General features: G+C 46.8%; 1 protein-coding gene across 1 annotated transcript; it reads left to right on the top strand.

The window, feature by feature from the left end:
• Positions 1 to 2577: 2577 nt before the first annotated feature.
• Positions 2578 to 10126, top strand: LOC140637048 (natural cytotoxicity triggering receptor 2-like). Its single transcript, XM_072833087.1, has 5 exons — positions 2578 to 3121; positions 3262 to 3603; positions 9010 to 9115; positions 9220 to 9324; positions 9958 to 10126. Coding segments are annotated over exons 1-5 (849 nt in total). The 5' UTR covers positions 2578 to 2826; the 3' UTR covers positions 9959 to 10126.
• Positions 10127 to 14161: the final 4035 nt, after the last annotated feature.

Genomic DNA, 14161 nt, shown 5'->3' with positions numbered 1-14161 from the left:
TCTAATAGAGAAATATTGGTATCACAATAAGTATAAAAAATCCACAATAAGTATAAAAACTCCCTCCTAGAGGGGCTGCTGGTTGACTCAGTCAGTTGAGCATCCTACTCTTGATTTAGGCTCAGGGTAGTGGGATTGCACAGCCAGCTTTGCACTCAGTGGGGAGTCTGCTTGAGATTCTCTCCCTCTACCTCTATACCCCCCTCAAGCCCACACATGCTTGCTTTCTCTCTCTCTGTCAAATAAATAAGTAAATCTTTAAAAAAAAAAAAGTGACTCCCTAGGGAGAAAGAGAGCTGGGGTGTAGAATGTTGAGGCATAGAACTGCTACTTTTTTATTAATGTGACATTATAACGTACAATTTTTGGAGCTACAAGTTTTGAAAATATGTATATGTGTGATTCTGATGAAATTTTAAAACACATAATACTGCAAAAGCCACCATACCCTTTTTCAATTCCTATATTTAGAACTCCTGAGTCAAAGGTGATCGCTTTTTTAAAGCAGATTTGGATTAATCTGACTACACTCTTTCAGAAAGGCAGTTATCAATATGTTTACTGAGCAGAATATGTGATTGTCTTTCCCTAAAATCTCCCCAATCCTGGTTATCATCATTTTCTCTTAACTTTCGTCAATCTGATGAGAAGAGTGGTTTTGTATTTATTTTGAAAATATCCACTTTGGATGTGTTTTCCTTAAAATTATTCATTTGTATTTCTTCTGTAGAAAAGTACCTGTTCATAATCCCACTCCCTTTTCCTATTGAAATATTCATTTTCTCTTATTATTTAAAAGACTTGTTTTTTTATATGAAATAGAATAACTGCCAAATAGGAAGGAAACCTTAATTTGCAGCTGTGGTTTGCTTTTAAACTTTTTTATCATATCTTTTTATCATGCCCAAATATTAATCTGTATATAAAACGACTGAGCATTTTTCCCTACATAGTTTCTGGCACCAGGGCCATGATTAGAAAGTTCTACTCTAAATGACATAACTTCTATTTTTATTTCCTTTGAGAAGTTTGCTGTACTGCTATTCCATGTCTACATATATAATTAGAAGTCAAGTACACATGATATTGTGGATGTTGATTCTTAACGATGAGAGACATTCATTGAAGAGATACCATGTAACAGGCACTCCTGTGAATGTTTGGAAGGGTTTACTCATTTATTCCCAGAATAATCATATTAATGATCCATTATTATCTATTTAAGAAAGGAGGAAACTCAGACTTTTAGAGGTTTAGGAGTTTGCTCAAAAACTTCCTGTACCCTGGGCACCACAGACCCATTTTGACTCAGCAGAGAACAACTCAGAGCCAACTCCAAGCAGGAGGGACATAGAGATAGTGGAATGTGGGCCAAGAGTGATCTTGCGGAGCTGCAGGGAGGAGGTGTCCCTTCCCAGTGGTCAGCAACAACCAGACAAAGAGGAAATCAGCGTGGGAAACATTTGCTGCACACCCTCACACATTTATGTCAGCCGGAGCCAGAGTCTCTTCCCTCTCCCTCAGAAGGGTGCCCCCCACCCCCTGCATTTTGTCTGTAATTAGGTTCGGAGAGGAAACACAGACAGAGTCCGGCTCAAGGCCAGGAAACAAACTGCTAGGAGCTCGCCTCTGCAGCAACCAAACCAGTGTAGTTTGGTTTCCTGCCTTGTCTGTGGGCCAGGCTTTGGCAGAATGGCCTCATCAGAGGTCAGGAAGCTGGTCTGGTTACATCTTCATGTTACCGTGTGACTTTGAGTAGATCACTAACAGATCTGGGCCTCAGTTCCCCCGTGTGGGAGGGGAAAAAAAATAAAAAGCAACACCTTCCTCCCAAACCTACTGTGGGATTCATTAGGAGAGCGCATACGTGAATACACCTAGTTCCTAGGCAAGAGAGCCCATGACCTCCTGTGCCCATCCTCTTCTTGTCTGTCCCTTTGCCCTTATCCCTAGTCTCTGCTCATTGCCACTGCAAGGAGCAGGGCTCTGCACCCAGGTGGAGTGGGGAGCAGGAGTCTGGGGGGTGGGGGGCAACAGGGGACCTGCAACCAATACCCTCAATAGATTCAAAGTTCCTCTTCAATCTTGAGCTCTGTGCAGAACTCCCTGGGGCAGGGGCCAGCCTGTCAGAGCCCTTGGTGGCCGCATGTGAATTACATGTTAGCCCAAGGCCAGGAGTCCTCTTCTCTCTCTCTCTCTCATTCTTTCTAACATTTGTTTGTTTGCTTCATATAAAATATCTTTGTAAGTCGCATCATTTTTTTAAAGTGCTAACATTCACTAAATAGATGCTGGAGTCCTGCATGTGTTTATGTATCAGTTATGCAACTAGAGCGCTAGTGCTCACAGGTGGTAGGATTGAGGATTTAGAGGTGATCGGTGGTCCAGGCTCCTGTGCTCCACCCACCGCACCCTCCCATTGACCCATTTTTTGCCACCAGCCCCACTTTCCCCGCCTTTGCGAGGAACACTCCCTGCACTTTCTTACTGGTACTGAAACTCCACCTGTTTTCTTCTCTCCTCCAGCACCCATAAAACCTCCCAGGGTGGAAACACGTCACTGACTTACGAGGCAGGACTAAGCGTGAGGTTTCTGACCACTCCTAGGGGCAGTGAGGTTTGGAGTTCTTGCTCAGACCTCTAAGTGCTCCTGAGCTTGACACTCACCTTCAGCGTGGCTTTCCCTGGAGCAGGGGGCAAAGTCCGGGTCCTGCAAAGAAGAGGCAGTGCAGAGAGAAAGGCCGGTGGGAAGCCTGTTATTTGACCACAGTTTCCTCCTGGCCATCCCAGCTCCTCCCCCAAGGCAGAAGGGAAGACCCAGGATCTATGTGCCAAGCAGGGCTGTTGCCTCCACATCCAGACTCACGCTTGTCCCTGGAGGTCCCCGCTTCCCTCTGCCCGTGGCCAACCCTCCCCAAGTCTCCCACTCCCCAGGCTGGCCTTGGCCTTTCCCATTTTGTTCATCTTAGAAGGCTGGAAGAGCTGAGCAGAGTCAGACCAGCTCCCGGTTCCCTTTCCCCTGTGTCCCCTATGTCCCCTGCTGCCAGCACACAGGGAAAGGACTGGATGGTCTGGAAAGCCTCGCTCCTGCCACTGCTGCTGCTGCCACTGCTGATCCCAGGTAAGGAGGAAGGGAATAGCATGGGGTGGAAAGGAGAGTGTGCTATAGGGACTATGGGACAGTGGGACATGGAGCAAATGCTCTATGACTGCTGGTGGAGCTGGTCCTGGTGTGGCCCTGACTTGCAGCCCTCTCTTCAGGTTCATGGGCACTACCAGAGGCTCAGCATCTTCATCGAGTGGCAGGGCAGACACTTTCAGTGACATGCCGGTACACCCCCAAAGGCTGGCCCTACCAAAGGAAGGGCTGGTGTAAGGAGGTGTCGCCGTTCAAGTGCACCAGGTTAGTCAGCAGCTCCAGTCCCCACAAGCTGGTTCAAGCCTCTCGATTCTCAATCTGGGACAACCCTAGCACCGGCCTCTTCATCGTCACCATGATTGGTCTGAAGGAGGAAGACTCGGGATACTACTGGTGTAGAATCTACCATGCTTCCAGCAACTCTGTCTCTAAGTCTGTAAGATTCTATCTGGCAGTGTCTCCAGGTAAGCCCTTTCCCATGGGGTCCCCTAGCTCCCTCCCAAGTTTCCTAGTCATAGAAGCCAGGCCACCCTTCCCCCATCCAGTCCTCCTGGGAAGGCTGTTGGAAACAGGTGCACACACATGCACCCACCGCATTCACAGTCCATCTTGATGATTTACAAGCTTCCTAAAGGTGCTCAAACAGATCATTTGAGCATGCTGACCAGCCTGAGCTCCTATGACCTGGCCACAGGGGAGTCCAAGACTTCCCAGCATTTTTAGAGAAGGCACCTGTACCTGGAACGTAGTAGGTACTCAGTAAATGTCTGGCCACTGGCCACAAACCACCCCCCACTATGTTGATAGAATATTGGTCTGTCCATTCTTCCTGGCCTGGATCAGTCATCAGCAGACTAGTCTGAGAGCCAAGGATGGTTTTTAGATGGTGGGGAAAAAGTAAAAGAAACATAGTATTTTGTGACATGAGAATTATAGGAAATTCAAATTCCGGTGTCCATAAATGAAAGTTTTTTTGGGAACAGAGCCATGCTCATTTGTTTACCTATTATCTAAGACTGTTTTCATGCTACAGGAGCAAAGTTGAATAGTTCTGACAGAAGCCATATGGCCCACAAGCCTGAAGTAATCACTCTCTGGCCCTTTACAAACAAGTGTGCCAACCTGAGTCTGAATCAGATCTTCTCCGAGTATCTGTGCTTACAGTGGACTGAATGTTTATGTCTCCCACAAAATCAAGTTTGAAATCCTAACCCCCAAAGTGATGGTATTTGGAGGTGGGGCCACAGGGAGGTGATGAGGTCATGAGGGTGGGGCCCCTATGAGAGGAATTAGTGCCCTTCCAAAAGGGATCTCCAGTGAGCTCCCTCCCCTTCTTTCCATCATGCAGAAAGACAACCTAGGTAGAGAATTCACCAGAACCCCACAGTACCCTAATCTCAGACTTCTAGCTTCCAGAACTGAAGAAATAAATTTCTGTTGTTTCTAAGCCACCCCATCTGTGGCACTTTGTTATAGCAGCCCAAGCAGACTAGTAGTGGTGGAGGACCTTTTCAAAACATCTCCAATCCATCAATGACTTTTTTAAAATAAAATACAATAAAAATTAATTACTAGAAAAATAAAATGAGAAAAATACAAAACAAAGTACTAGCCCAAAATGCTTATTCAATTTTACAGACATAAAATTACATTTCAACAAAGACAATCAGAACATACATAAGGAAAAAAGTTCAGTTATAAAAACAGTACTCTGGTTCATTGCAAGTATGCATGTGGGTGATGGATATAGTTGCTTACCATTAGAGCTGAAACACCAAAGTGCCTCAATCATAACTGAGCAGAAACTTAGAAGTAAAGTATCAATTTCCCATATTAAGTGCCATCCACACTTTGAACAAACACCCTGTAGATCCACATTTAAGGATTTTAATGTGACAAGTGAGCATTCTTCTTGCTTAACTTACCTAATCTGAATAGCATTAAGACGTCATAACTCTTCAGAGAAAATACCTTAAAAATTGTTTTAATGCTTTGTTTTAGTAACACTTATAATAGAAAACTGGTCTCACAGTTATGTTGACAGAAATCCAAGAAGGAATTTTATATCAATTTCCACAAGCTCAATATTTTTAGGTTTAATTTCTACAAAAGGGAGTGAGTGATACTGTATTTTCAAAATGCATCCTTAATCCTTCATCTAGTTCCAAAATTTATCTTATAAAGGTAGTTTATATTTAAAATATCTTTTGATGAAAAAATGGATTCTGAATCTATGAAATTCCTATCACATATCTTCTTTTGGCAGAAAATGAAATTCATAATATTCTATCAAAGTATTAAGGTTTTTCTATAAGTACTTTTGCAGATATGCAATATAAGATCATCACCTGTTTTGTTGATAACTGTTACCAAATTAGAACATGCAACCTATGGAAACTTCTTCTAAGCCTCTTTTGTTTTCACCCTTAGATTTTATTTGCCATTGAAAAATATGTTGTGCTCTTCTCTTGCATGGGATAACCTCAAGGCTGTAATATAAACAAGGCTGACTCCGTGATTCACATCTTTAAAAAGTTAGTAATAACTTGGTTTCCATCTTGCCAAACATTAAGAGTCCTCTTTGTAGATCAAACATTCTCAAGGGAGCTCTCCCACTGGGTAATCATGGTAACTTGGCATGCAGTAACAACCATGCAGTGTTTCCACATTATCACACGATAAAGAGAATGATTTCAAATTCAACACATTCATCTTTATGTAATTCACAATTTTGATCACTTTGGTAAGTCCGTGGTGCAGTCTAGCTGGTACCTCTTCATAGCAAGGCTTGGAAGGAGCAGCCACAGCCATCAGAACATATTCCTACATGGAACTGGGACCCCACACCACTGATCTTCGTGGTTCTGTTCAGTTCAGGGTTAGTTGTGTTTTTTGACAATGAAGCAAAACGAGGCATAAGAATACCTCCCTATCATCCTGTTCAAATTGCACACAGAGTGAAAGGAATAGCTATGTTTGCAATATGTGTGCATTTCTCAAGTTGCCGTGAAAAAATACTTTGCTAGCTTGATTTGTTATGGAGTTGGTCTTCCTTCTCATTTGCCAGTTCCTGACTACCTGGAGCTACTGTGTCAATAGAAGGGGATATTTAAGCTCCCTTCTTTGCCACAGACTAACTCAGTACAAGAGGGGCAAACACCTCTTGTACAATCTTTCAAGGAGGTTTTGACAACTGTAGATAGATATTCTGTCTCAGGAACACAAAGCTGTTACTTTTCAAGAAGCCCACAGAACACTAGAGTTTGTATGTGAATACTGACTGCTTCTAAGAACTTTGTAATTCAATACTCTTTTTTAAAAAAAAAAATAGTTCATTTTGAACTTTTGGTTTTGTGTTTTACGTGTAAATGTCACTTGTTTTCATGATGTATTTTTCCATTAGCCAGGACCTCTCAACAACAAACTCACTGGGTTTTAGTACTTCACCATTAATTGTAGCTATAAAACTCATACTATGTATGAGTGCCATAGTTTCCCATTGCTGGCATAACAGATCTCCACAAATGTAGTGACTTAAAGCCATGCAAATTTATAGTTTTACAGCTCTATAGATCAGAAGTCTGGAATGGGTCTCACTGGGCTAAAATCAAGGCGTCAGCAGGGTGCTGTTCTCCTTTCTGAAGGCTGTTAGAATCCACTTCTTGCTCATTCAGGTCTTGTGCAGAATTTCGTTCCTTGTAGCTGTAGGACCAAAGTCCTGTTTTCTTGTGGTCTATGTACTAAGAGCTTTCCCAGCTTCTAGAGGCCGCCACATTCCTTGGCTTGTGGTCCTCTTCCTATGTCCTGAAAGCCAGAAGCCCTTTCTGAGCTGCATTTCTCTCTGATTACAGCTAGGAAATATTCTCTGCTTTTATTTTATTTTTTAAGACTTTATTTATTTGATAGAGAGAGCACAAGTAGGGGGAGCAGCCGAGGGAGAACCAGACTCCCCACTGAGCAGGGAGGGCAACGTGGGGCTCAATCCCAGGACCCCAGGATCGTGATCTAAACTGAAGGCAGATGCTACACTGACTGAGCCCCTCAGGCACCCTCATTCTCTACTTTTAAATACTAATCATTAGATTGGACCCACCTGGAATATCTCTCCCCCTCAAGATCTTTAACCTTAATCCTCTCTAAAAGTCCCTTTGGCCATATTAGGTGACATTCACAGGTTCCTGTGACAGGGACAGGGACATTGTTCTGCCTACCACGGTGAAGGATTACATTTTCAAATAAAGCCAATGCAAACCCTTAATAACTTCAGAAGGGAAAGTATCTTTGAAATCCATTCCACTATCGCCGTTTGGTTTATTACTACTGCTACGTTCAGAAAAGAGATGGCTTTTCCCAACAAAAAACCTCAGTGACTTTTGTTTTGCTGATAATTAGTACTTGAATGAGCTAATCACTACTCTACATTAGCCAATCATGTCAAACTCTAATTTTTTTAAAAGATAGATTGAAATTTTTACCAATTATGTAAATGATTCTTTTCAAGTGTTTATACACCTTTGGGTTATAGTCGACCAACTAATCTCCAGGTATCGTGGTCCCGTTCTGATGCTTTCATGCAGCTTGTGCCATATGGAGCCCTCCGTGACAGTTTAACAACACCCAAACTGGTCTGTATCCTGTGTCAACCAGATCAGTTTACAAATCACATGCTTGGACCTTGAGGTAACAGCAAAGTGATGTACAAATTTTAAGATCCTTACTCCCGATTTCTATATTTACCTTGTGCAGGCATGCTATAAATAATTTGTGGACCAGCATCAGCCCATAGATCACACACTGTAGCTCAGGACTAGAATTTTCCTCGAGTGTCCTGACAACCTCTTCCAAGTTGGATGTATGGGTCGCTCCTGGTCATCATTCCGGGCAGCCTCAGAGAGTGCCTTTGTGGGACAGGGTCATGTCCATATGTCCATTGGCCCAGGATTCTCTCCAGGGAAGTTCCTGGCCATCGGGTGTCTCAGCATCAGGTACCCACTCCTGCATGCCTCTTCCTCTCTCTTTTCCTCAGCTTGGGGGGGACTGCTCCCCTCATGGACCTTGGGTGGGTGTGCAGACCTAGCTGAGAACACTGAGAGTCCCTGGGTCTCAACGTTGGGGCTGACCCTCCTTCTGTTTCCCTCCTGGGCCTCACCCACCCCCAGTAGTCATTGTTTCCTCTTTCTCCTTAATAACCCCCATCACCCTTCCAGAGATGACCTTCCTCCAGCTTTCCTCAAGAGCTCGTAGCATTTGTAGGTGTGGGGTCTTTCTGGGAAGGCAGGGCAGTGGGGATGGGGAACAGGTAACTCACAATGTTTCGAAATCAAGAGGGGGTCCCCTAAAAGGTATTTACCCAGGCCATTGAGGCAGTGGGGCCTGCAAAGGGACCTAGGGTTCTGCTGCATAACCAGGAAGGACAGAATTGGAAGAAGCAGCCTTAAAATTCCCCACAAGGGACCCCCTTCCCCTAACAGCCCCAGAAGTATGAGAAAGAGAACGGATGCCAGAGACAAGAGCCGCTTACAGACAGTGACTGTTTCTACACTCAGGGAGCCTGAGAGGTAGACAATGCCCTCCCAGACATGTAGAAATGCTTGGAGGGAAGACCAGGCCTCCTGACTCCTCTTCCAGTGCTCTTCCCGGACCCAGGAACACCTCCAAAGAACTGGATAGAACCTGAGCTGCGAGTCTGTCTCCTCTTCAGCCACAGGACTTCACAACCTAGTCCCACCCTCACAAATTGTATTTTTCCCCTGGGGTTGAATGGGCTTCTGCTCCGGGTCCAGCCCAAGTCCCTGCTCCAGCTTTCCTGCCAGCTACAACAGAAGTGCTGTCCCACCAGTTAACTAGGGTTCTTTCTCTTTCCCTGACAGCTCCTACCTCCATGCAGGCCACCCAGGCTTCCAGTGAACTGGTCTCATCACAGACCCAGAGCTCTTTTCCCACCACAGCTTCCTCTACCACCATCACCCCTTCACAGTGAGTTCAGGGTGGGGCCTCACCCCAACAGCCCTGGCTCAGGGGCCCACAGGTGACAGCTGTCACCCCAACCCCTCCTCCCCTTTTTGTCTGCTGTTGTCCAGGCCACAAAACTCCACCCTCCACTCTGCAGCCCCCAGCACTCTGGTGCCCGTGCTCTGTGCCTTCCTTGTGGCCAAGAGCCTGGTGCTATCGGCCCTGCTTGTCTGGTGAGTGGGTTTGGGTTGGGCTTAGGGGAAAATGGGGCAGGGAACAGCTTCTGTCCCTGGACAGAGAGTCAGACAGGGAATCAGCCACTAAACACAGAGGCAGGACAAGTTATACCCAACAGAGCTGTCCACAGGAGCCCCTCACGGGTCCATACATTGTGCATGCTCACTATAAGGCTCACCTTTGTCTTCTTCAAACTTAGATGTCTTGTCCACATTTTTCCGTCTGTTTTCTCCTTGACTCTTCTTCTCCTCCTTCCCTTCCCCTGCCTCTCTCCCACTGATTCATCCCTCCTCCCGTACCACTGACCTGTACAACCACAAAGTCCCTCCCACCACCTGCCCTTCCAGAAGGCCTACCCAGAGTCACCATCCCAGAGCACAGCCCCTTCCCAAGTGGTGAGGGAAAGAGGGTGTGCACAGAAGGGAGAGGCACACCCTGGGGAGGAGGGAATGCACTAGGGGGAAGGTGGGTGGAGCTGGGGGAAAGGTGCTGGGACAGGGCGAGACAAGAGGATCCTGAGACAGGGACCAAGCAAGCAGAGGAGGGACGGGTTGTGGGGATAGGGCAATAGGGTCAAAGAGTGGATTTGAGTCACTTCCTGTATTTCTCCCCCCTCACCCCTATCTCAGAGCCTCAAGGAGTCCACACGTACAACACAGAGGGAGGTCTCTGATGCGCCCAGCTCAGCCCAGACACCAGGCCTTGGGGTCCAAGAAGGATGGCCAAACTCCCCCAGGCCCCCGAAGAGCTCCTCCGTGGCCTCTGAACCCCATGCTTTCTGCAAAGAAAAGGCATAAATCCCCCAGAACTTGACCCAACGCCCTTGGCTACACCCCTTACTCCAGTGCTGAGGATTTCCCAGCCTATTCTCCTCCCAAGGTCAGGCCCACTGGTTGCTCACACGCAGTTGGCATCCGGGCCAAGGAGCCGAAGGCCGGTGCAGCAGCTGTCCCCCACCTGAGCCAGCATTGTGGGCCACTGTGACTTCTCCCTCCACCGCCTCCTCCACTAGCCCTCCTCCTCATCCCTCTGCTTCCATCCTTCTCACCCCCTTCTCCCCTGCCCCCTCTCCCTCCCATCTGTAGCCAAGACCCCAATGACCCCCAATATTTCTCTCTTTATCCCTCATTTGTTCAGCCATGCTCTGCCAGACTCTGTTCTGTTCTTCTCTGTCGTTTCCGCCTCTTCCTCCCTCTTTGCAAATCCCCACCACCTGGCACTTGTACCCAGGCCAGTCTGCCAATCATCTAACCAGCATCCTGCCTTTGGTCCCCACCTCCTGGATTGTTCTCCTTTATCGTCCCTTCTCAACAACACCTCTGGGCATTTTTACACATGGCGGGGCGGGGGGGAGTCCAATGTCATTACTGCTCTGCCAAGTTTAGCCACCCCTTTGTCACCATGTCACTGTGCACCCCCCGTGCTGCCCTTACTGCCACCATGATGGCTGCAGGCTCTGGAGAGGAGTGGCTTTTCCCGTCGCAAGCTGGGCTGGGGGCTTTACAACCAAGACCACCCTGGTCTGACCCCAGGCACTGCCCCTTGCAGGTCTCTTGTCTCTCTGACACTCTCTCAATGTCAGACTTTCCAGACTGAGCCTCTTTCACTTCTCTCCTGTTTCTCATCTAGTTGTCTTTATTCCTACTTTCTGGGAAAGTTCCTCAAAGTTACATTCCAGTTCTTCTTTTCGAAGATTTATTATTTATGCTATCACATCTTAAAATTTCTAAAATGGTCCATTTGTTCTCTGAATATTCCTTTATAACATACATGTTTCTTGGGGGGGGGTGTTTTTTTTCCTTGGGAAATATTAAAGTTTTAACTTTTGAGGGTTTTTTGTAAGCCTTGTGTATTTTGTTTCCTCCAGATACCTTTTCGTATCTTCTGTCTTCTTTCACTAACTTCTGTCATTTCTCAGAACTTTCTGGAAACCTCTGCTGCTTCTTGGCAGCCCGTCAGTAGTTAAAAGCTTGGATGCTCAGTGTGTGTTACAGAGATTTATGGACTGCATTGATTTGGCAAGTCTCGTTGTTACAGACTTTTATGCTCCTGCCCCTCCATTTCTATGTTGAAATCCTAACTGCCCCCCCCCCCCACCAGATGATGGTATTTGTAGGGGAGCCTTGGAGGTGACTAGCTTATGACGGAGAAACCCTCACTACTGGGATTGGTATCTTTATAAAACAGCCCCAGAGAGTTCTCTGGCTCCTTCTACCTTGTGAGGACACAGCAAGTAGACAGCCCTATATGAACCAAGAAGTTTCCCCCAGACACAGAATCTGCCAGCAACTTGGCCTTGGACTTCCTGGACTCCAGAACTGTAAGAAATACATGTTGCATATCAAGTCTATGGTATTTTTGTTATAGCAGCCCAAGTGGACTAAGACAAGCATGGCTGCATATTCTCTTCTCTTTGAAAGCTCAGTTTCTCCAAAAAGACTCTTTTCATTGTCTTTGGGGGATGGTTAGAGGCACCAACCTTAGCGAAGCACAGGGGCCTCTCTGCCCACCATCTGTTTTCGCCCCCTGGGACCCCAGGTGGAATACACTTTCCCTTTCTGTGGCACCTGGTGCCCTAAGCCTGGTGCCCTAAGTGGACATCTCTGTGACTCACCCTTGTCGGAGACTAACCTGCAGGTTGTCTGCAGGGCATGAAGAGTAAAAGGAGAAAGGATGTGGGCAGCTGACCCGCTTGCTGTATCTCATGAGAGGCAGAGAAGCTAGGAGCCAGACTGCTTCTCAAACCCAGCCCCCCACTTGTAGTCTGCGCCGGGAGCTACCCACGTCTCCAATTTCTAAGGTTCTCTGGGTTTTTAAGGTAAAAAATGACTGACTGGCTTTTTATTTCTCCCACCCCCACCTTTCTCTGGTCCATCAAAGTCACCCAGTTGTTACCTAGCTTTAAGACGTTTACAGAGCTCTGTCTTCATCCTTTCGGATGGATTTTTATAATTTTTATCCATTTATTGCCACCCCCTTACACAGCTTCCACATCTCCTTAGCAGGAGCAGGGGGGGTACTCAGATCTTCCATCAAACCAGCCCTGCCAGCTCCCAACACCATGGGCAGGAATAAGCGAGACCCCAGATCTCCACTTGCTCCTGTAAAGACTCCTGATCCCTTCTCCACCCCACCCCCCACAGCCAATGCTGGGACCTCAGACCTGCAGCTTCCTTCCTTTCTCGCTGCCCCTCCCAGTCACAAGACCCCAGGCTCCCCAGTCCTCCCACATCACCCAGGATCGTGTCGTAATAAAACCTTGTGAATTCATCAAATGAGCCCCATTTCCCACCTTTTCCCAAATCTATAAATCTTTTCGCTCTGCCCTCTGAAATGTGAGCCCTCATGTGTTCAGCTTCTCTGAATGGCACCTTCCTGCTTTTGGGGTAATCTGCCTCTCCTCTGAGAACACTGCTCTCTCTGTAGTTGGGTGGCATCTCGCTCTCCTTCACCACTATGCCTGAGATGGGTGTGGTGTCTCTTCACTCCTCAGTGCCACTTCCTATCTTCTTATCCTCCCTAAAGCAGCCCCACAATTTGATTTTCTGCCATCAGACAATACCATAGACCCCATTACTGTCACATCTCCTATACAATCTGGAGTCTCCCTCTTTCTTCTCATTGGCCTTTACCCCTGGCTCACTATTACTCCCAGGGCTCCTGTCATAATCCTTGATGGGCTGTGGCCTACTTGGACTCATAGATGATCCTTCCAAATCCCTGACCTCCCAGTTCCTTATGTCCTCTCCTGCAGTGATCTCGTCCCCTCCCCTGCCTCAGCCACCATTCAGATGGTCAACAGGAATAGTGGCTCCCTCCTTGGTCTCAACTCTGAGCAGCCCCCTTCCAGCCACCACCTGTCTCTCTAGCTCAAGAAAACTGACCTGATCACTGTGACTCTTCAACACCACTGGGATCCCTGATCCACTAGTTATGCCATCTTGTCCCTCTCCCTTACTTCACTCATGCTTTCCTTTCCCTTTGACTCCATGGCCCATCCTTACAATCACTCTTTGGCACATAGTTTCAGTTTCTTTTCCCCCCTCTGCTTTCACTGAACTCCCCTGGCACAACTCCAGCCCTGGTTGTATCCAGCTTTCCACTGCTCCACTCTGCATCCTGCCCTAAAGCTGAACATGACTGGAGAAAAGCAACCTATCATGCAAAGTATCTCTCTGTACACACATGGTCTCCTTTCTAGACTGCTAGTTCACAGCACCCTTTGGCCCCTCAAACTCCAGTGCCCTCTCCTCACCCTCAGCTGATGCCCTTGTATCTTAACTCACTGAAAAGAAGGAGTCCTGTTTGGTCCAACTGCACCAGTCAATCATCCCTCTCCTATACCCCAAGTTCACTGTCTTCTCCCTATTCCCATCACAAGCCAACATTTCCATATAGTACCCATCCCATCGTCTCTTGTCTACACAAGAAAATTGCTCCAGAAGTTTGTCCCTCTCTCATGTGTCATGACAATCAGAATATAAATGGACTATGACGTATTAAAAACTCTCTCTTGGGATCCCTGTGTGGCGCAGTGGTTTAGCGCCTGCCTTTGCCCCAGGGCACGATCCTGGAGACCCGGGATCGAATCCCACGTCGGGCTCCCGGTGCATGGAGCCTGCTTCTCCCTCTGCCTATGTCTCTGCCTCTCTCTCTCTCTGTGACTATCATAAATAAATAAAAATTAAAAAAAAACTCTCTCTTGACCCCAAAGCACCTCCACCTACTGCTCCACATTCTATTGCCCTTTATGACAAAACTCATAAAAGGAGTAGATACACTCTCATCCCCCAATATATCTCTTTTTTGTTGTCTCTTGAACTCACTCCAGTC

Source organism: Canis lupus, chromosome 7 (genome assembly GCF_048164855.1).
Source record: "Canis lupus baileyi chromosome 7, mCanLup2.hap1, whole genome shotgun sequence".
NCBI classification, from domain to species: Eukaryota; Metazoa; Chordata; class Mammalia; order Carnivora; family Canidae; genus Canis; species Canis lupus.
The sequence above is the reverse complement of the archived record's forward strand: the minus strand, read 5'-3'. Positions and strand labels throughout refer to the sequence as shown.